Here is a 22,404-nt window from a genome sequence, read left to right on the forward strand (position 1 = left end):
TGCTGCCCTCTAAAGAAGTTAGCAAACATCAAATAAACACTGCTTCCTGTTGCCCTCTAAAGGTGTTAACAAACATTAAAGAAACAGCTTAAATAACTTTGATCAGCTGAAATATTTGTGATCAGGTGATTTATGTAATAATTGTGACAGGCCTACTTAAGTGTAATCTAAACACTGAGACTGCAGAAACTGTAAGTGGCTTTTGAGCTCAGACTGCAAACAGTGCTGTATATAGACTGCTCTGGGTTAATATAGCCAATACCGATCCATTTATAATGTGCCTAGAGTGGATAAGACAGCGATCTTTCATATCGAAAAGATAAAAGATGAAGCGTGGATAGCTCTAAACACTCACTGTGGTTTGCCCTTGGCTTTGCACGTCAGCTCCAGGTTCTCCCCTTCCCTCGTTGGACCCTCTGGAAACCCCACCACAATCTTCACCTCTGGTTTATCTGAAAAACAGAGCAAAAGTACATGAAGAGGCACATGAAGGTACAGGCACAAGCAGGGCAGCGCACATATCCCCCTCTACTGTAACACTGCTTTTCTCATGATCATTCTGCAGCGCTGTTAAAAGTCTGTTAGCCCAATTAGACAGCATCTTTAATCATATTTATACAGAACTCCATTAACACTTATGCGCTAATGCTACACTTAGCGCATAAGTGCTAAGCTACTAAGCTAGCTTACTTTCTTAATTTTATTCATATTCATTTATTCACACAGTAGTGTGAAGAAGAGGTCTTTGTTCAGATTGCCTTTTTTCCCATAGTTGCGTAACAAATTGGCTGCGTGTTTCTTACATTTCCAGCGTCCATATGCTACACACTATCATTAGCTGCCTTAGAAAAAGCAATAAGGCACAGACAGTGCAGTACATGGTTTTAACAGCAAAGCTTTAGTCCTCAGGGGAAAAGATGCAGAAGCAAAGGCGGCCGTCTTGAATTCAAACAGTCTGTTTAATGGTAGTGTACTGTAAAAATGTTTTTATTTTCTTCCTCGCCTTTATCTGTGTTTGTCAAAATGTCAAGCTTTTTACAGTCAGGCTGATCCCTCCTGTCTTTTCTTCACAAAAGGTCAGCTCGAATAGTCAGCCGTCTGAATAAATTAATATTCTACAAAGATTACAAAAGGGTAGGTCAACCTTTCCGGGGCTTTCCATGGCCCGTAATAACGCTCACTGATCACCCTCAATTACAGCGCTATTTAGTGAATAGCATTATCAAACCAAGGCATAACAAGACAAAGCCTGTTTTAATTAAAGCAAATCCCAAGGCTCTGTCCAGGTTAATATCTAATAACAAAAAAGTCTTTTTTGGCATCAATCCTTTCATTCAATGCAACAATCCAATCAAAAAAGGGGCTGTTTTCTGCATACGGATGAATAGGCAGGAGCCTGTTTGTTGTGTGACTGGTTATGGAGTTAGCCCGCTGTGTTTGAGGGATGACTCACATTGCACTTCCAGGTATTTCTGTGCTTGGAAGTCCTTCACGGCCGGGTGGTCAATGATGCAGATGACGGCCACTCCATCGTCCTCCTTGGAGACGGTGAGCCTGAGCTGGCTGGTGACGGTGAACATCCTGTCGTACGTCTCCTCAACCGTCTCCTCGCCTGGGAGCAAACAGGAGAATGACACGGCAGCCTGTAACGAGAGCGCTCTCTCTCTATCCTGACCCACCTCATAATAACTCCCCGTCCCAGCGTGGCGCCATGAAGGTCTTTGAGAAATGATCCATCACCTCCAAACAAATCTTACATTCATTTAAAGTGGCAGACACGTCTCCTCGCTGTCACGCTCGGTATATTGACCGTGACACCGCGGCGTCACATCAGCGCACAATAAGGCAGATTCACATGACTGTTTTCATACCTACAACACACCGTGTTGTACCCATGAAAAGTTCGACACCTAGTTTTCTGATACAGATGTTTTCAATTAGAGATGGCATATCTGTTTCAATGAGTAGCAGCAAAAACACTGGATTGGGCATTCAGGGAAAAATAGAATCAATCCAATCCTGTAACAAATATATCCTGAAATAGCACACTCATGTTGTGTGATGTGATGTCGTTAGTGTGTATTTCCTCCATGTGTGTGGGGAAGTAATGTTTCAGTGTTTTGAGCATGACTACTTTTAGATAGATACATAGATCTTAAAGCTGCACTATGTAAGATTTGTGGATTTGGAGACCTCTCTGGTGGAAATGTGTAACTGCACACAACTTGCAGAAGAACATTTTGTAATATCATTTGTGCTTCGGACCCCTTCCCCGAGCGAATAAATCTGAAAATTGCGAGCGTGCTGAAAGGGTATTTAAAGAGAACTCAGTCAAAACTTGGAAAAGGATGTGTCTTGCAAGGATGTAAGTGAATTATCTTCTATTGTCATCATATCTTCATCAGTCTAATGTTGATTTTGCATTTGACTCTTAAACATCAAGCCGAACCTTCTGTTTGAGTCTGTGTGTGTCATTAATATGTAGACTTATGATGTGGTCCGAAAAGCTCAAAATCTGACCCGATGCCTCTGACATTTTAATGATTATTTCAGACTTTACAGGGTGCAGCACCTGCACACCATATTTTTGCATGTTTTTTTCCTCTTTAATCAGTACTTTCCTCCGTAACAAAAACATCTTGCATAGTGCAGCTTTACTTTAGGACAGTGTTTGTAAGGCTACATGATACCTACATAAGCTCATCATGACAACTGGCATAAACCTACATTAACATTTATAAACACTTTTTTCAATAGGCATCATTTGTCAAAAAGGTTGCATTTGCCGACTCTGCTATTAAGTTATGGTGACATTTTTTTTTCCCCTGATATTAGGTTGTCAAGACACATTCTGGGGTGAAATGACATGGACTATATAGCTGAATGTCACAGTGACATAGTGCTGATAATATGACATAATGATCATTTCTTGTGGCTCTTAGGTAAAATGACTTTGTGTCATAGGATTTTAAGGTATATCACATCATCGGTATTATGTCCCTATGATATACACTAAGCTACAAAGTCAGTTGGTATAACATGCTGTCATTTCACCCAAAAAAGTGTAACGATCAAACAAATGCCAAAAAAAAAAATCTGTCGTCTGATAGATGTGTTAAGTCAGCTTGACATCAAAGTTGACAAAAACAGCCTTTATGAGCAACAACATCAATTAGAATAAATGTGTTTATACAGATTCATGAGTTGTCATGATAAGCTCATGTAGTTGTCATATAGCCTTGTACGTACTGCCTTAGGTGTAACCGATGCAACATTCTTAACTTTACGTTGAGGTATCAATATTTTGTTAAACGATTATAGACCTTGTTCTATTGGTCATGAAATGTTCACACAATGCAAAGGGTAGCTGGCATTTTAAAATGGAGTAAAACAAATAACTATTAATAAAGCAACAGAAATAAGAGGTTCTGATATAACAGCGGCAAAACGCTAGTGACACTATTTGTGACGGATCTTGATACTGGACCCTGCACATTTTATCCTCTTGTTTTGGTTCCATCTGTTTAAATCACACTTAGACATTTTTTTTACAATATATCTGCATCACAATATTTCATTTATTTTTTGATAAGGTTTGATAAGTCTGCACAGACAAAAATGAACCAGTAGTGCCAATTTAAAAAAATAAATAAATAAATCAATGAGTGCTATAATTTTTATTCAGTGGTTTACATACCACACTGCACTAAATCCAGTAAAGCTGGACTATGTTTGCCCTTATATGCTTGGTGGGCCATCCTTCCCACCAAGAGAGAGCAAGGCTAATCATGGTCTCTTGCACACACAGATGACTATGGCAGCGCTGGATGGCAGGGACTGAACTCGCAATCTCCTGACCATAGGGCCAACACTTGAACTGCTGCACGACTCCTCTTGCTGTAAGCACTTGGTAAATGCTCTTGAAGTTCTGACGATATCCACAATATATTTGGAAAAACATACTGTGATATGTTATGTTGCCCAATTCCTAGTTTCAAGCTGAAGCTGAGTCTTGCAAAATATACTCTAAGTATTAGCAATGCTATACCCTGCAGGTTTTTTTTCCACGTAATTGAACAAAAAACCTGAAAATTAAAATTTCAAAAGTAGGCAAAGTGTCCCCAAACTTTTGATAACTGTACTGTAGCTATCGCTGTGAAGTATGCCCTGGGCTGTTTTTCATTTCACTTTCTTAAGTTCAAGGCAGCTAAAATACACGCAATCGTCTGAGATTCCAAAACGACTATTATGAAGCCAAACTCAGCGGAGCCTCCAGGTCAGCTGGAGCACGCCAAGCCACTGGCTGTCAAGGCTGCCTTCTTTTTAAGACAATCTGGAAGCTCCAAGGGCAGAGAACTAATTGCAGTGCTGAGGATGATGGTTTACTTGGACCTAATGAAGTGGGGAAATAATTATAGCCCAGCACTGACCTACAACACAGCTCACTTCCCTACAGTCAGGAGACATGCGAAGAATAACAAATTGCTGGAAAGGGCGGTGGGGGGGCTTTGTTTATCTTTTACTGTTTTTGAAGAGTTTTTGAGAACACAGTATGCAAAGCACCAACGAACAATCTGTCTGCTTGTGGATTCTCCACAATGGATATAGAACCCAAGAGGCTGTGACTGTCAAAGTCGAAGACAAGCACTGAATCTGATCAATTACAATAGGCATTAGCTTGATATAGATTAGCCGTATGCTAATTAATGCGATTTAGAAACTAAGTGTATGCCAACGTGTCGAGACAAATTGTGGTAACACCATATGACACGTACGGATGATTAAATGTAATTTTACTTCAGTTCTGACTCTAGTTAGGAGAATACGGAGAGCTTCTGATCCTGCATGACTCATTGCTTAAATTCGGAGCTCCGGCTGCTTCATTCATTTCGCTCTGCGAGATGCGTACCATGAAAGCGTTCGCTCGTCATGTGTTTTTTGCCACCAGGTAGTCTCTGAGAGTTAATCAGCGCACCCTCCCCACTGTCTTAATGGAGAAAGGCATTCATGAGCAGATTACCCAGCCTGCAGATTCCCTTTATCGCACAGTCTGCAACGGCCTCAACTGGTGTCAGCTAATACGCAGGCAGCGCGGCGGCTGAGTGGGAGGGAAACAGCTGGAGTTCGTTCAAAGCCACTTATTTAAGCGCCGCTGAAAAAAAAAAGACCCAGCCGAAAAAAAAATCCCGTCTCGGAGCCCCGTATGCGGCGGCATTCTTCTTGCCGCTTTATGCTGAATACTCCCTCCGCCTCATCACTGCCTTGTTAAGACGTAATTAAAAATCATTACAGGATCATCCAAATGGAAATGTGCCGTGTTCTCTGCACATTGTGCACGAGGGAGATGGGTTGGAATGACAAAAGTGCTATCAATGGTGTGTGATTTTAGTGATGTCCGATTCATGAACGAATCGTTCCTTGTAACTGGTTCTTTTCAATAAACCAGGTGAACTGATCCACTGTTTTCAAATGAAACAAGCTTGCTGTATTGTTTTGTCTGTATTCCAGCTGTCTAAACAGTTTCATCACATTAGTTTATTAAGTGCTATCAATGTGTTGCATGACTGTCTAAACAGTTCCACCACGTTAGTGTAACTGCTATCAATGGCATATGACAGTAATATCTGATTTGTAAAGGAATCATTGTTTTGAACTGCTTCTTTTCAATAAACCGATTCACTAGGGCTGGGCAATATGATGATATTTATCGTTATCGTGATAAACTGTCACAATATGCTTTTCTGAGCATATCGTGAATATTGTCTGTACTTAAACAACACTCACTAACTATAATTTTATTCAAAGAAATTAATATAAATTACTGTATTTATAGTTGTTGATAGTATATTTTAATGTGGGACTACTGGTTGTTTTTGTCTGTTCTTATCAGATGTCATAAAAAATAAATATCGTGACATATTGTGTATTATGCATCTTGAAATATCGTATTTTGTCAGATGCCCACCTCTACGATTCACTACTTTCAAACATAAAAATCCAAGCAAAACTTGGTGTATGGTTTTATTGCCTATATTCCAAGACTGTATAAACAGTTTCACCCCGTTAAGTGCTATCGATGGTGTGTGGTAGTGATACCTGATTTGTAAATGAATCATTCTTTTGAACTGGTTCTTTTCAATAAACCACTTCAACCGATTCAGTATTTTCAAACGTAGAAACCTAAACAAAATTTGGTGTGTATAGTTTTTACTGTCTATATATAACTGTCCAAACCTGTGGTTAGCAACGCTCCTGGAGATCTACTTTCCTGCGGAGTTTAGTTCCAACCTGAATCTAACATGCTGCCCACCCCCCCCTTACCCAACAGCTAACGCACATGATCCAGCCTATTACAAACTTCTGAAGACGTTAATTAGCTGGTGCAGATGCAGCAGATTGTGGTTTGAACTAGAGTTGCAGGAAGGTAGATCTCCAGGAGTTGGTGACCACTGGTCTAAACAGTTCTACCACAGTAGTGTAAGTGCTATCAGTGGTGGAAGATCAAGTGATATCCCGTTTGTAAATGAATCATTCTTTTCAACAAACAGGCTGATTCACCAACTGAATTGGACCTTTTTGTTAGTAGCAATAACCGTGTTTATGACCAGCTCTACAAACCCAATTCCAAAATGGTTAGGACAGGTAAAATGCAAATAAATAGGAAGTAAAATGCAAATAAAAACAGAAAGCAAGGATTTGTAAATTGTCCTTTAAATACGTTTAAAAGAAAACGGCAAAAACGAGAGATCTAATATTTTACCTCATCAGCTTTATTGATTTTGGTAAACATACTAATTGCTATGCTTATTCCAAACTTGATGCGTGCAACACATTCAAAAAAAGTTGGGAAAGGGCAATGTAAGACTAGTAAAGATGATTATATAAAAGGAGCATTCACATAAGGCTCAGTCACCACTTTGCAAAAAACTGAATGAGCAAATAGTCCATGAATCCAACCTCAATGCAATGCAAGAAATTTAGGTGATTTCATCATCTCCAGTCCATAATGATATTAAAAGATTTAGAAAATCTGGAGACATGTCTGTGTATATAGGGCAATGCCTATATAATGACCTTCAGTTCCCTGGGAAGGCAGTGCATTAAAAACTACATAGGCTCAGGAATACTAAGGAAAACCTTGTAAGTAAACAGTTAGTCACTGCATCTATAGATACAATTGGAAGCCATACATCAACATCAAGGAATGCCACCAACTTCTCTGGGCTGAAGTAAGGTAGAACAGAAAATTTGCAAAACAAGCTGGTGAACAGAAGCTTCAGTTCCCTCAGCTTTAACAGGATGCTGAGCAACTTTAATTTAAAGTTGTTAATTTGCTCTGCACATTTCACTCCTGACCGTTCCTCAAACCTTGGACAATAACACTTTGCTCAGCATTTGACACTGAAGGGACCAAAATGATGGACAGTGCCAACTTTATGAGCATCACAACTGCAACCTGTAAGAAGATAGCCATGCTGTGTGGATTTTATCCACTTTGGATGTTTGAAGCCAGATCATCTTAAATTTAAAGTTTCATAGTGAGCTAACAACTTTAATTCACTTGTAAATCATAGGGTTGTAAATGGACTATGTACAATGAACAATTAAAAACATTGTATAAATGCATTCTGTGGCACCTTTAATGCTGTGGGGTACATATGCATTTTGGAGCAACATATGCTGCCATCTAGACAATGTCTTAGGGACATCCCCGCTTGTTTCAGCAAGACGATGCCAAGCCATATTTTGCATGTGTTGGAACTGCGTGGCTTCATAACAGAATGCAGGCGCAGGCCTGCCTGCAGTCCAGAAAGTGATTCTGCTTTCACAGCTACAGCAATTGGTGTTTTCAGTTCTTCAACAATTACTGAATGTTATTAAAAGAAAACATAAAGATAGTGGTGAACATGCTCCTCTTCCAACTTTTTTGGAACATGCTGTAGGCGTCAAATTTAGAATACATATATGCAAAAAGACAAAGTTAATGAGTTAAAACATTAAATATCTTGTCTTTGTACAAGTAAACACAGGTCAAATGATTTGCAATTTTTGTTTTTATTTGTTCTACCCCAACTTTTTGGAATTGGGTTCGTAGAAGGATTGTAATGAATAATAAACCTATTCCTCTCCGACTCTAATTTAGCTGTGGACAGTTCCCACCCAGGACGCTCCATATCACACAATACTACCAAACATTTTTCCTCAAATACACATGAAGCACTATTACATCCTACTGAACGGCTGCTAACGCAATATCATTAGACAGCTCAAAACACTTGGAGGAAAACCCTAACTGCCAATTCTGTTACATCAGCTAACAGGCGCTTGCATTGGCTAGCATCGCACTGAGTAATTTCATCATAAACTCCTGAATGATTCGGCCAACGCTTAGACTGTTGCGCCCTTCAGGAACCCTTCTGAGTTTTCTTTCTAATAAATGTAACTGGCTTCTTCTTTCAGTTATATGTTTTTACCCTGTGCATAAGAGTCTGACTCTATTAGTGAGTAGAAGTAGTGAAAATCAGGCTCACTCATGGAGCTAAATTTCACCATATATGGAGAAGGTAATGATGAAGTTTACTTAACTTTGTGATTCAACAAATGGTTGAGGCAGACATTTGATTCACTGAATCAGATGGTTTGAAAGAGTCTGGTAAACAGCATTGAATCTCTCTTTGTGAGTGCGATTGTGAATGTGAAGCTGACCTTGTAGAATTTGGTCTCCTTTCATCCACGTGATGGTGGAGGCAGGCTTGCTGCCCATGGCGGTGCAGGTTATCTCCGTCTCATTCCCCTCGCTCACCACGTCCTCGCGGGACTCGATGATTGGGTTGCCTGGCGGAACTGGAGGAACGTAAACAGCGGCAGGATTAGAGATGGGCTTTCGAGCTCCCTTCAGCTGGATCTCTATCTGGATCTAAAGCCTGCTGCACAACATTCTCTTTCATCAAGATCCGCTCTGATGAGCATTTGGCCTAGCGGCTGTAAAAAGACACCGTAGGAAGTACAGTGAACATATATGAACCTAAGGGTCATGCTAACTCCTTAAAGGAATAGTCTAAAGTTTCCAAGTTTCAAATTGTTTTTTTGTTTTTTTACTAAGTAAAGAGAAAAGAGTTGGGATTTATGCATAGTAATTGATTTGGCAGGTTGACAAAATGAGTATTCTTTTAAACTGCAAGGCTCTGTATGTAGGCACACACTCGCTCGTATAACACTTTTCATAGTAGTTACTGGAGAATTTAGAGTAGTTACTGAACAACTGAATAATAAGCCTGCAGTTTAAGGTGTTAAAAAAAAGACTAAGTCAGAGCTTCAGTCTAAAATCTCTAGAGATCTTCTAATCTCTAACAATGGCTCAAATGAAAATGTGGTTGACACTGAATGTCAGTGTGCTGCTTTACAATCATCTACTGCCTGCAAGCTCTTCTACACCACAGCTATGAAAGCAGTAATCACTTTTGGACCTTGAATTTATTTCTGTTTACCATCTTGTCTGTTGGCCTACGTCCATCGAGCAAATGGCAATGTTTAATATGACGAGCCGCTCTTTGCTGAGACCTTGCGGGGCCATGTTTGTGTTTTCTAGCGTGTCTGTTCCTGCGTCTGCACCATATTTAGCCTTCGCATTTCCCATGCTGAGTGCTAGTGGCATATTCAACCATGTAGCACATTCCTGGTGATACTGTGAGATCCCTCTCGATAAGGGCTGTTTTTTTTTGTTTGTTTTTTTTTTTGTTTTTGTTTTAGCTCTTTATCTAATATAAAGCTTAGTGCTCCCACGTCCACCAGTTCAGCATCCATGCTGTGACTGTATACAGTCCCTGCATAACAGTACAAAAACAATCAAGTCATTTCGGAGCATGTTCGCTTACATTCAGCTCCCTGGGATGTCCAAAATACGCTCTATAATAAACCTCCAAACATCAATGGCACTCAATGCTGCAGGCCCCACAAAAGCTGACTGGAGGGGGAAAAAAAACAAAAAAACAAAATCGCTCGATGGGGCCTTTTCAACATCTAAGAGGAATTCGGTCGATTCGGCTGCCAAAAGTGGACCGCCAATATCAATAGCTCAACATCTGTTCCTCTTTTCTTCGCCCATGTTATTGGAAACGGCATGAGGGTAATTGGTTGATATTGTGTCATGGTGGGATTCAATTAGACGGGTTCAATTGACTGAAAGGATCAATGAGGGAAATCAATAATCATGATTTTAGCATTCAGAAAGGTGCTCGGGCATACCCAGGACGGTGATGTCTGCGTAGGCCTCCTGCGGGGGGTCCGTGTAGAGCTGGCACACGTACCGTCCCTCGTCCGACAGTGTCACGTTGGACAGCGACACGCGCAGCTCGTTGTCGGAGAAGTTAACCAGCTGAAACCGGCTGTCCTTCAGGGCTGGGAAAACACAAGCATGAAGAGTGAGAGACAAGGGTGTAGGGAGGGGTGACTCAGGCCACATGAGGAGAATTCACAACACAGAGCCTAGACTACAGCTCGAAATATTTGTCCCAACCCACCAGGACCTGACTATTCACACCCGGATTTGGTTGGACTTCTCAAATATTTGTTGGGTTTAGATTTCAGATTCAGGTTTATACACACTTGTTTTTATACTTCAGTTCCCTTGGTCCGGACCAAAGCAGAAAATGATACATTGCTGCATTTTGGTTCTGGTTTGCTTAATGTTCACACTAACATAATTAACATCGAACCAAAAGATGTAAACAAAAGTCATACGAGTGAAAAGACACAACTAATTGGGCAGATTTTTATGACATACAGTAACTGAGCTAGTGTCCACCTCACCTTGAGTCGTGCCATTTTCTGTTCTGTCTGAGCTCACTGGTTTTATGTATGTCTTGTGATACTAGAGCAATAAGCCATAAGACTCCCTACTGTGGTTCTGCACAATGCAAAGCAGGGTGAAATTTTTAAGTGTCTTCCTGCTTTTACAGAAGGGAGAAACATTGGTGCCTTAATACATAATATATTTTATATGTGCAGTCAAATGTGTGCATTGTTTATTTTATAATGGCTTCAAGCGTGCCTCAGCCTCGTTTCAAAACCAAAACTATCCATTCTATAGTTACTCATTCAGAGCTGATGAAGAGATGTTAAAACACATGCACATGTCAAAACAGCATTGGGAACTCTTGTCTTTTCTGCTTACCAAAGAAGTTCTGCAGAGAAGAGATGATGGGGTTCATCTGTTCTTTGGTCCTTATTGCGTTCATATATCAAATAAACCGCACCAGAGTTTGTTTAGAAGTGAACTGAGACAGTCTTGCTAAAAGTGCCTCAGCCCGCTTATTTGGTGCGCATCAGAGTTCAGATGGCAGCGTTCTCGCTTGCTGTAATGAACTGCATCAACAGAGCCAAATCGAACCAAACCTGCCAAATCTGAACACACCCTAAGTGGCTTTCGGCTCAGACATTCTGTTTTTAAGAACAAATTTTGATATAGAACATGTACATTATGTAGAGGTTCTTTAAACTCTGAAATGGTTCTTCATACTCATGCATCTCATTTACAAAAAAGGTACCACTGAAAGGTTCTTTGGGGAACTTCTCTGGTATCTTCTATGGCATTGCTCCAAAAAACTCTTTTTGGCACTTCAACAGAATTTGGTGTACATCAGTTTCTTTAGTTCTAAGTATTAACCAGGTAAGTGGGAGGTACAAACTCCAAAGTACTGGGTGTTGATTTTAGTATTATTCTGGTAAGTTCCAAGGCAGTCTAACTAAATAACACTGAAATGCCAAACAGGTTCCAGGTGTTAACTGAGTAAGTATGAGGTACAAACTCTAAAGAACTGTGTAATTAGTTATGTGTAATTGTGTAATTATAATGAATTACAAATAGTCTTAGATAGTATGTACCTGTCTGTAAGCTATAAACAAAACTGACTCTGGACTGTAAAAGAAAGTAATGATTCTTATTCTGGTTTTACTGGAACCATTTACTTCAACCATATTTTGTGCTGTCATTTTACACCGTGTAACTTACCCGGTACTCTAAGGTGTTTCCAATTTACTGTCCTCCTTAAAAGTGTGACGTTATAGTGAAATTTAATGTGAATTTATTTGTTTATTTACAACATTGCTACTCCAATTAATTATGAGGTATTTTACTATGCCCTTATCAGTTTATTATCTAGAAAAATCTGTTTAATAGCTAGAATCTGTTGGCTATTGAAGTGCAATTCAGTTAGATTGTCTTGGTGCTCATCATTTTACCCAGCATAACTACACTTCACTTTGGGAATTGTACCACACACTCAACCACTTAATGTCTAGAACCTGTTTAGCATTTCCGTGTAATTCAGTGAAACTGTCTTGGAAGTTGGTGTCCTGTTAACAAAAATAATTTTCTAGTACTTTAGAGTTTGTACCTTACACTTTCCTAGTAAATACCTAGAACTGAGAACTGTAAAAGAAAGCATTTCCTTTTCTCCTTACTTTTTTCCTCCTACCTGCTTTTATTACCTTCGACAGTTTTAAATCTGGCACTCTGGAGTAAAGTGAAATTACGTAAAACAGGCTTTTGTCAGGCTGAAGTCAGGTTTGGATTCTAAACTTGGCATTGTGAGTCAGGTCCTTCCTGAGTGGACTGAATGTTCTAAGGCTGGATTCTGGTCCTGTTCAAAATTTCCGGCTCAGGTAAATCTTATTTTGTTGGTCTGTATTGTTGGTAGGCAGTTACTACGTCATGTTTGGAGTAGCAAAATGGATCAGCATGAGGAACTGGAGCTTTCTGTGTGCTACTAGGGTTTATCACTATGTAAATCACAGAACTGTCTTTATTACCCTGCGACAAATTCCGGATGAGCATGAGCATATGTTCAATACACAATTCAGATCACTAAAGCCTCGTCATTGACTTGTTTCATCTGAGTAACAAAAGCGACTGAAGTGTGAAAAATAGTAATCTATTCACCTTTGTTAGATCATATTCTTTAAATACCAAAATAAAGGAAAAGATTACATTGAAACAATAAAGGAGAATTACATAACAGGGGTTACCATCCCTGTAACGTGGGTTAAACCAGGGGTGTCGAACTGGGTTCCTTCTGGGCCACAGCTCTGTATCATTCTTCTTCATTACACACACTTGATTCATCTCATCAAGGCTTTCATGAGTGTTAGAAAAGGGAAAATCCTAATCTCTGCAGAGCTGTGGCCTGGAAAGAACCCAGTTCGACTCTAGTTTAGATCGAACACTGATTCCAAATAGATTAAAACTACACTACATAAGATTCAGAGACCTCTCTGGTGTTAATGTGTAATTGCACACAATGTGCGGAAGAACATTTTTAATGACAGTTGTATTTTGGACCCCAAAGAACTCAAAATGAGATGAAGGACGTCTTCCGAAGATGTAAGTAGATTATCTACAATCGTCATCATATCTTCATTTGGCATTTGAGACCTAAACATTGAGCCGGCCCTTCTTTTTGAGCCTGTGCGTGTGACGTTAATACTTGGACATATGACGTGGTCCAAAACACTCTACTTTTACATGATTATTTCATGCTTTACAGGGTGACTCACAGCAGTACATGCACACCACATTTTAGCATATTTCATTACTGAGTTTTTGACTCAGTAATGCTACTTCTTTCAGCTATAACAAAAAAATCTTACGTAGTACAGCTTTGCAAGGCAGAAATAACATAGGCATGAAGTGCTTTAGCATTATGCAGAATGAGTGAACGCTCCTCTGTCTGACAGGCCTGAGGAAGCGCCGAGTATTTCTGACATGCTGAAACTCTGAAAGTCTGCGTCAGAGCCCTAATTGAGAATCTTGATCACAAGTTCTGAGAGCTTACATTAGGAACTTGCTCTTAATCCCAGCTCCTAATTTGAAGAGTCTGTGGAAAAATGTCTTGCTCCTAAGAATAATGATGAGGCCTACTTGTTTTTTTGAGGAGCCAGCGTGGGATGAAAGGACTGCTCTGGCTACGTCTGGAATTGAATAGCTGTCGACGTGAGCTCGTTTCATTCGCTGACATGTGCTACCTGAGCTTTCTCATTCAGCGCACCGAAAAGTGGGAGAGAGCTACTACAGGGACAAGCTCACTGCATTAATCCAACACGTCCAGTACAAGCTAGCGCTGAAGAAGAAGGATCGGAAGGCCTGAGAGAAACGCAGCCCCAGTGACAAATAAATATATTATCGAGGATCATTAGAGTGCATTAGAGATTTGGAGGCAAAACACTCTGTAAGTGGCTGACAGTAAGTGGATTTGAATGCTTCTGTGTCCCAGTTGGCTTGCTATGCGCAATACTTCTCCCTCATCCGCTTTCACAATCACACAAAACGAAATAACAAAGAGGTGTTACACGGAAGAGCATAAAAGGCTTTTTTTCAGGTTGGAGTAAGGAAGCTAAGCATCATGCAGAACTAGCACACGTTCATATTTGTATTAGCATTTGTTCTTCTATGCAGAGGCCACAAAACAGCTCATTTTGCCTTTTACTCTTCTCTTTACCTTTAATAATGTGATATATCAGTGTCTCATTATTTAGACACACTACCAATCAAAACGTTGGAATCATTTGCTTCATCAACAATTTGTGTTGGTTTATATAAGGGGTTGTCAAACAACTGGGGCTGTTAAATAATTAATCGCAATTTATTAAATTATTTTGCATAGTTAATCGTTATATTGATAGAAACCACAGTAGCACACCAAAAGCTCCAGTTCCAGATGCTGATCCATTTTACTATGGCCAAAGTGGACATTAAGTGGACCTGGCCCATCTACCACACTGAAGTGCTTTATTACCGATGTTATGCAACGGTTGATTAACATAGAGTTAGTACAGTGAGGTTTCAGCTTGGCATATTCGAAGCCTCATGCTTTATTTTGATCATCTTTGCAACATTTCCGCCATACGTTATGGATTCAACGCTTTAAGTTAGGCGTTATCTGGAGCTGACCACTCTTAAAAACCCTCTCCATCCATGCTGAAGGGTTAAATCCATGAATTGTTAAAGAGGCCGTACTTTCCCCACAAACAGAGCGCTAGCAGCCCAGTAAACATTAGACGGAATAATACATTACAGCACTAAAGAGACTGAAGACTGAGCAATCCGCAAAGCCACATCCACAGTCCTAATGTCAGAGCTAGTGGCCAGAGTCCTGTCGGTCTCTCTCACTCTCCCTCTCTCTCTCGGGAAGAGATCTTGTCAGGTATAATTGGCAGTGAAATACAGCTACTAGAATTATGTTGCACTAAGACACATCTATTAGATTTTATGTAAAGACATGACAAAAATGTAGCCTGACCTTTTAAAAGAATCTGCTCTTTTGCTTCCATATGAGCGGAGGAATGTGCAGGAGCAGCATTATAATCCCGAATAATGTGCTTCGCGCTGGAAAAAAAAAACCCTAGCTCACTTTCCTCTTTAACAAAGGAGTGTGTGAAAACAACTGCCTTTTTCCCTTCTCTCTTCTTTGTGAAGTAGAATATCTCAAGGGAGAAAAAAGGGTCAAACAGAAACAAACCAGTTGAAAAAAAAACAACAAAAAAAAACGGTATGGCATATGGTAATGCATAATTAATATAAATACATATTCCGGTTTTTATCTTAATATCAATGAGCGAGCCCAACAAAAGGACACGCCACAAAAGCGGGTCATATTCATAAATATTCTGTTTTCACAACAAAGCTAAACCTGCCCTCGGCATGCGAACCCAACATACATGAATTAAATTATAGCCTTCCCAGTGCCTATAGAGGGCATCTGCAAGGAGTGTCATTTAGAATCCCTGGAAAACTTTCACTTTCATTCCTGCGATGCTAAAATAGAGGGAGTAAGCGGAGGGCGCTGGAGGAGTGGGAACACAATTGCAGGAGGTTCCCTCTTACAGGCTAAAGTAGACGCTGATTACCGGTCAGACCATCACTTAGCAGCTCATCAAGGCCCTTATTAGGCAGAGAAGGCATGATTATATGCTTTGCATGCAGCACGCCAGCGGAGGATCTAAACAATCTCAAGGCTAGAATATAAATGGACTGTTCGGAGTGCTCTAATCAGGCCAACACAATTACACACTGTCACTCAGTTGTTAGAAGGACCTTGTCAACAATGCCATGCCTTGCTGCACTTTTCAATAATAAGAAGCCTTCAAACCAAAGCTCGGCTTAACCAGAAGGTGACAGATGAAGCCCACAAGGATGAGAGAGGGACGACAGTGTGTATAAAACACATAGCTGCTAGTTTATTAGTTATACCTGTCTTGTATCTACACTCACTTGCCATTTTATCGGAAACATCTCACATGTATGCAGTGAGTTGTATGCAGACATCAATGAGACACAATATATAGCATTTTACTGCCAATTTTAGTACACAGATTCTGTTTATTTGCCGAGTTTAATCTATTGAGAAAAAATAAAACATAAAATATAAACTTTTGCACAGACCACATTTTGTGATTTCTGTTTTCCAATATTTTGAATTCTGTAAATACACAATAATTGTGCATTAACATGTGCAGAAGCATGTTCTCTGTAGAGGATGTTAACGTCTTTTCACTTAGAAAATCAAGAAAATGTCATTTGACCATGGGGCACCTAAACGTTTGCATATTACTGTCAGCGCACTTTTCAGGTTTACAGTTTCTGACTGTAGCTGAAGTTAAACAGCCCCCTCGACACCATTCATCGATGCAGAGACCACCATTAACCAGATATTCTGTAGGTGGAGGGCCACTCTCAACACGGCGGTGACACTGACATGATAATGGCATGTTAGTGTGTGTTGTGCTGGTAGGAGTATCAGGCACAGCGGTGTTGCTGGGTCTTAAACACTTTGCACACTTATCGACCACTTAATACCTGCCTTTAGTGTTGAAGTACTCAAGTTTAGTCTCTGTCTTGACATTATTGTGACTCAGTCTTGCCTCAGTCTAAGGGTAAAGTGGACTCAGAAATTGTTCTTGAGACCAGCTGAGTGCAATGCCTCCATCTGAGGTTACTGGAAAGAACTTCTTTTCTGTCATTATTGAACATCAACAAAACCTTCAGAGTAACAGTCCTTTCTCTACATGCTCCAGTAAAATCTGTTTGCCAGTTGACAATCTAATTATTGGTTTGTCGATGTTCACTTGTTCCAAAATGCAAATAGGTCAGATCAGAATGTTATCATTGCTATGTTTTCATTGGTAAAAATGGATGAATATTGTTTGGTTTATGTTCAGATGACTTTAGGTGGTGATTCTGAATAAGTTTTAGAGAAGAAGGAACAGAGGAGAACCTTAACATCATTTGCTTCCAAAAGCTACAAAAAAGTTTGACTATTATTTAGTGTTTTATTTTACAAAATATTGTAAGATATACATTCATATATATTTGCTGGTTGCTCGCACTAATTCATGTGGTAATTTTTAGTGACTTCATCTGCACACCACAGATTTTGTAGACCATTTTTGGAACATGCTCAATTACTCTGCAAGTTATATTATACAACCTGTAATGTACAGCACCCCCATTTCATTGTTAAACTATGTTTTAAATGCAAACAGCAGGGGGCAACCAGGCAACTTCCCTTTCCATATGGAATGTTCAGAAACTAGACAACATATCAGGACTGATGAAGGAATCGGGCTACTCATTTAAAATAAAACACAGATTACGATACACACGTGCTTTCCTTGCATATGTGACTTGCTGTGGATGGTGCGTTTTTTGACATTTTAAAGCAATAGTGACATTGCTGTGATTAAAAACTACAGCACCAGTGCTGTGCCTCAGGGGTGGTCCTATAGTGGTCCTATGGTGCTGTCTTCCCATTAATGGATGAGTTAAAGGGAGGCAGATAAATTGTGCAGCAACAGATCAATAACTGTAAACCCACCAAGTGCATCTATATAGTACGTGTTTCTGATGAAATGGCCACTGAGTGTAGATACAAGACAGATGTACATAGTAAACTAGCTTTTCTGTGTATATATATATATATATATATAGCAGCTGCTCCGAAGATATTGAAATGGAGAGTCACTGAAACAAGGTTTTAAAAAGACATTTGCATTTGACTCTGTTTATACAGCAGGTACTTGCATATGTTCTCGAGGTCTGGCCTTGTGCATAATGTGAGAGTAAGTGAAGGAAGCAGTTCTTACGCCTGACGTCTCTGAAGTAGATGGTCTGTCTGTTGGGGTTGAGGAGCTGGATGACCGAGTCGTCGTTGTTCTTCACCCGGCAGCTGATGGTTGCCGTCTCACCCTCAATCACCGAGACGTTTCCCGTCACCAGGTTTTGACCCTGTGCTGCAGAGGCAAAGGAAAGAGAACAAAGACCTTTTTTATACAGCGCTGGTGTTTTTAGTTTCCGCTTTCTCTTGAGCACTAGACTAGCTGAGTCCTGAAATTGATTTTTCTGCACAACTGTTTTGTTTATTAAACTGCAGATTTGTTATTCAGCTGTTAGTCTAAAGACCTGTGACTCAGTAACTTGCTATGAATTATTCAGTAACTACAAAGGAGCTAATATGTCCGTTATGTAGTTACGGGAGTGAGAAATTGGAAGTACTGCTGTTTTAAAGGCCATTCCAGGCAAAACCTACCACTTGTTATTTGTCATGTTATCTAAAACACTGTAGTGCATCATTGCTTTCATCAGCTTTTCATTGGTGGACAGAATTCACAACTTCGTGTCCCTTTTATGTTTTCACCCAGTGTAGTTTCACTACAATACCCAAAATGCACTGTGCAAATACGTCATACGGCCATTGCGAATTCTCCCCGCGGTGACTGCTAGTGTAGCCACTGATGTAGAAGCTAATAAATACAACATAAAAACAGCCTGCCCTGAAAGTTCTTCCCACTTTGAAGATACATCAGCAAAACGGTGTTTTCCTAATCTTTAACCTGGAAAATTTCACTCTATTGACTCTAGATCACCACTGTAGGAGGCAAGTGCGCATGTTTACAGCCATAGCAATGGTTTTTCCATTTTGGCCAGATTGACCCTTCAAGAGGTCAACCAGGCTTACCACATTTGTAGCCATAAAAAAAGAAAATATAGCAATGGTTAGAATACCAAGACCATGAAATAGCTACTTCCATTTTTGTGTACACGATGGTAACAATGGAGCTTGGTTGTAGAATTGGAGGCTGAAGACTGCAGTTCTTCAAAAGATGATGATCAAGCATAGTATAAAAATAAAAACCCTACGATGTCCATGCATAGTGTGGAGTAGAAAACAAACGGCTACTCTGGAAAACAAAATCACCCACGCTTTTACTTTGCACAGGGGAAAAGAAACCCACATGTGTACTGGAAATTGCACATGCAATGTTAAAATGTTCTGTCTCAGTGGTCTGTTTGGCCATATTGATTTTTACAGGGCTGTGTGTAGCAGGTGAGTGTGGAACAGCTGGGCTAAAGCCTGCGGATCACAGCAGGGGGAGGAGAGGCCTGGTAATTGCTGCTCACGGCACAACTTTATCAGCCCTCTCCATCTAACACATGCTGATGGAAGCTAGCAATCAACAGCAAGCTCTCAATGGCATAAAACTGGCCTGCCCTGTATACCGGATCCATGCTGGGGCTACACGAAATGGCCTTGCAATACTAGTATTGTCTGTTGCCTACCTGACCCCCATCATCAAGTTTTGAGCTTAAACCCGACCTGACCTAAAACTCAAAACTCTCCAAAACTGAACTGAACCGAACCAGCCAATCACCACTCAGTGTCGAACTGTAGCACGCTTCTCTAATACCCAAAGCTATACAAAATAAAATCACAACAAACCCTAGACATGCACCCAAAAGCACAGAAGCTATACCATAGAGAACAGACACAAACAGCTTAATTAAAGTAACAAAAGAAAGCAGTAATAAAAGTAATCAAATAAACATATTAATAAAATAAAAAATACAAACTAGACAAATATAACAATCAAAAGACCTTAAAGCAAAAGCACTGCAACTGCCATGACACAGCATGGTTAAATAACACACATACACCGATCAGGCATAACATTATGACCACCTCCTTGTTTCTACGCTCATTGTCCATTTTATCAACTCTCAACTCTCCACTTACTATATAGGTGCACACTGTAGTTCTACAATTACAGACTGTAGTCCATCTGTTTCTCTGCATACTTTGTTAGCCCCCTTTTACCCTGTTCTTCAGTGGTCAGGACCCCCATGGACCCTCACAGAGCAGGTACTATTTGGGTGGTGGATCATTCTCAGCACTGCGGTAACACTGACGTGGTGCTGGTGTGTTAGTGTGTGTTGCGCTGGTCTGAGCAGATCAGACACAGCAGTGCTGCTGGAGATTTTAAACACCTCAGTGTCACTGCTGGACTGAGAATAGTCCACCAACTAAAAATATCCAGCCGACAGCGTCCTGTGAGCAGCGTCCTGTGACCACTGATGAAGGACTAGAGGATGACAACATAAACTGTGCAGCAGCAGATGAGCTATTGTCTCTGACTTTACATCTACAAAGTGGACTGACAAGGTAGGAGTGTCTAATAAAGTGGACAGTGAGTGGACACAGTGTTCAAAAACTCCAGCAGCACGGCTGTGTCTGATCCACTCACACCAGTACAACACACAGTAACACACCACCACCACGTCAGTGTTACTGCAGTGCTGAGAATGATCTACCACCTAAATAGTACCTGCTTTGTGAGGGTCCATGGGGGTCCTGACCACTGAAGAACAGGGTAAAAGGGGGCTAACAAAGTATGCAGAGAAAGTGCACCTATATAGTAACTAAAATTTGGGAGATGGGCTGTGAGAACCCGGATGAGAAATCCGTGCCCGGTCTGAGCCCGACATTTAGGTGGGAGGAATGACGTCTTTTGCATACTGTAACCCCTTGAGAAATCATTATTGCACACATCAATGTCACAGTAACTATTAACAAGTGACACTGTACAGCCTAGGGCTCAGAGTCAATCCCAAGAAGTGTCGACTCTGATTCCAGGCATCCAGGCATTTGGGAAATGAGTCTGTTACAAAGCTTGTCCAAAAAATGGACTCCTCCACAAGACCCACGTCAACAAACTGGCTGTATTTTGCTTTAGAGAAAGTTTAAAACAAAGTCAAATCTACAATATAGTCATACAATATCATCTAAACAGCTAAATGTAATTGTAGTCAGCTAGGTTAATTTAGCTGAGTTAGCTCTCTAAACTGCCTTGCTAAGGTCAAATAGGTCATATAAATTAAAGTGAAGAACTGAACTGAAGAACAACTGAGGAGGTAGCTTATGTTAAGATCCCTTGTCACACATGCCATAAATCATAGTAGTGTATTATGTACTTAATATTGTACTTTCTACATATCCAGACCTCTGTTTTGATTTTGGGAATGAAGAATTGAGAAAATTCTGAGAAATCAACTCTTGGAATCAACTCCATTGATTCCCACTATCACTCGGAACTCCAAAATTTCTGGAATCAGACAGCTCTTATACAGCCTTAGTGCATACATCAATACACGTACTAGGGATGTGCATTCAACTAATTTTGATATTTGAATATCTGCAAGAGTTAATGAATGGATATCTGGTTAACCGCAGGGAAGGAAAAAATCTGGAAAACCTAAAATATAACTTGAAATTAGCATTTAGGAAATTAGGGCTGGAGCCTGAGCCAGCTGCAGTCCGAGAAAGTATTCCTATGAAATAGTCACCTAATGACACCAGCATGTGACATAGTCAAACTTATATATACTTTAGCCAAACTACAGTCTTCCCCCTTTTTTTTCACTTCTCGAACCGAGTAATTCATTAACTCTGGTTACTTGGTCAGAGCCTTAAAAACTTTCATCCTGTACGGGCTGTTTCTTCACTGACCTTCTGGACTTCTGGAATTTTGGGAGTGAGGCAGCATCATTGAGCCACTCCTTGAGCAGTGCTCAGTGTCGCGGCTGAAGTTTATCAACCAGCCTGCCCTACTTAAGCCACCTCGAGTTAGCTGGAGCGGCCGCATACAGAACAGAGCTAACAGGCTACAGGCTACTACTTTTCCATTAGCTTCTGCTAGTTACACTTCAAACCTCATTTGACCGACTCATTTTCCCATCAAGTTTGCTGTCATTGTAACACTGCCTCTGCTGCTTCCTTAAAAACATGACTTATGTTTGTCTTGAATTACCTTCGCAAAGTGCTGGTTGACCTCTGCAAGAACTGCAGCTTTATACCACTGGCTTAGTGGCAGGAGAGACTAGCAGGGTTGGAGGCTGAAAATGGCGCAATGGTGCCAACTTCTCTTGAGAGCATGCACGTAAAATGACCCCTGCCAAACAAGCTGGAGTTGCTGCGGAAGAAAAGCAAACCCATGGCTCGGTCATACATGCCACAGAAGACAGAGTTTGGCTGAGAAGATGGACTCACTCTCCTCTGATGTAGCCCAAATTAAGTC

At 40.4% G+C, this 22,404-nt stretch overlaps 1 protein-coding gene across 3 annotated transcripts in view; it reads right to left on the bottom strand.

Moving 5' to 3' along the window:
* cadm1b (cell adhesion molecule 1b) overlaps positions 1 to 22,404 on the bottom strand; it is a 221,137-nt gene that overhangs the window by 45,136 nt on the left and 153,597 nt on the right. For all 3 annotated transcript variants that reach the window (XM_036560529.1, XM_036560535.1, XM_036560524.1), the window contains 5 exons: positions 18,139 to 18,285; positions 10,246 to 10,398; positions 8,707 to 8,844; positions 1,454 to 1,612; positions 356 to 452 (listed from right to left, as the gene is read on the bottom strand). In XM_036560529.1, the coding sequence (XP_036416422.1) occupies positions 356 to 452; positions 1,454 to 1,612; positions 8,707 to 8,844; positions 10,246 to 10,398; positions 18,139 to 18,285 (694 nt within the window). The remainder of the gene's footprint in view (positions 1 to 355; positions 453 to 1,453; positions 1,613 to 8,706; positions 8,845 to 10,245; positions 10,399 to 18,138; positions 18,286 to 22,404) is intronic.

The sequence above is a fragment of the Colossoma macropomum genome, unplaced genomic scaffold, assembly GCF_904425465.1.
Source record: "Colossoma macropomum unplaced genomic scaffold, Colossoma_macropomum, whole genome shotgun sequence".
Taxonomy (NCBI): Eukaryota; Metazoa; Chordata; class Actinopteri; order Characiformes; family Serrasalmidae; genus Colossoma; species Colossoma macropomum.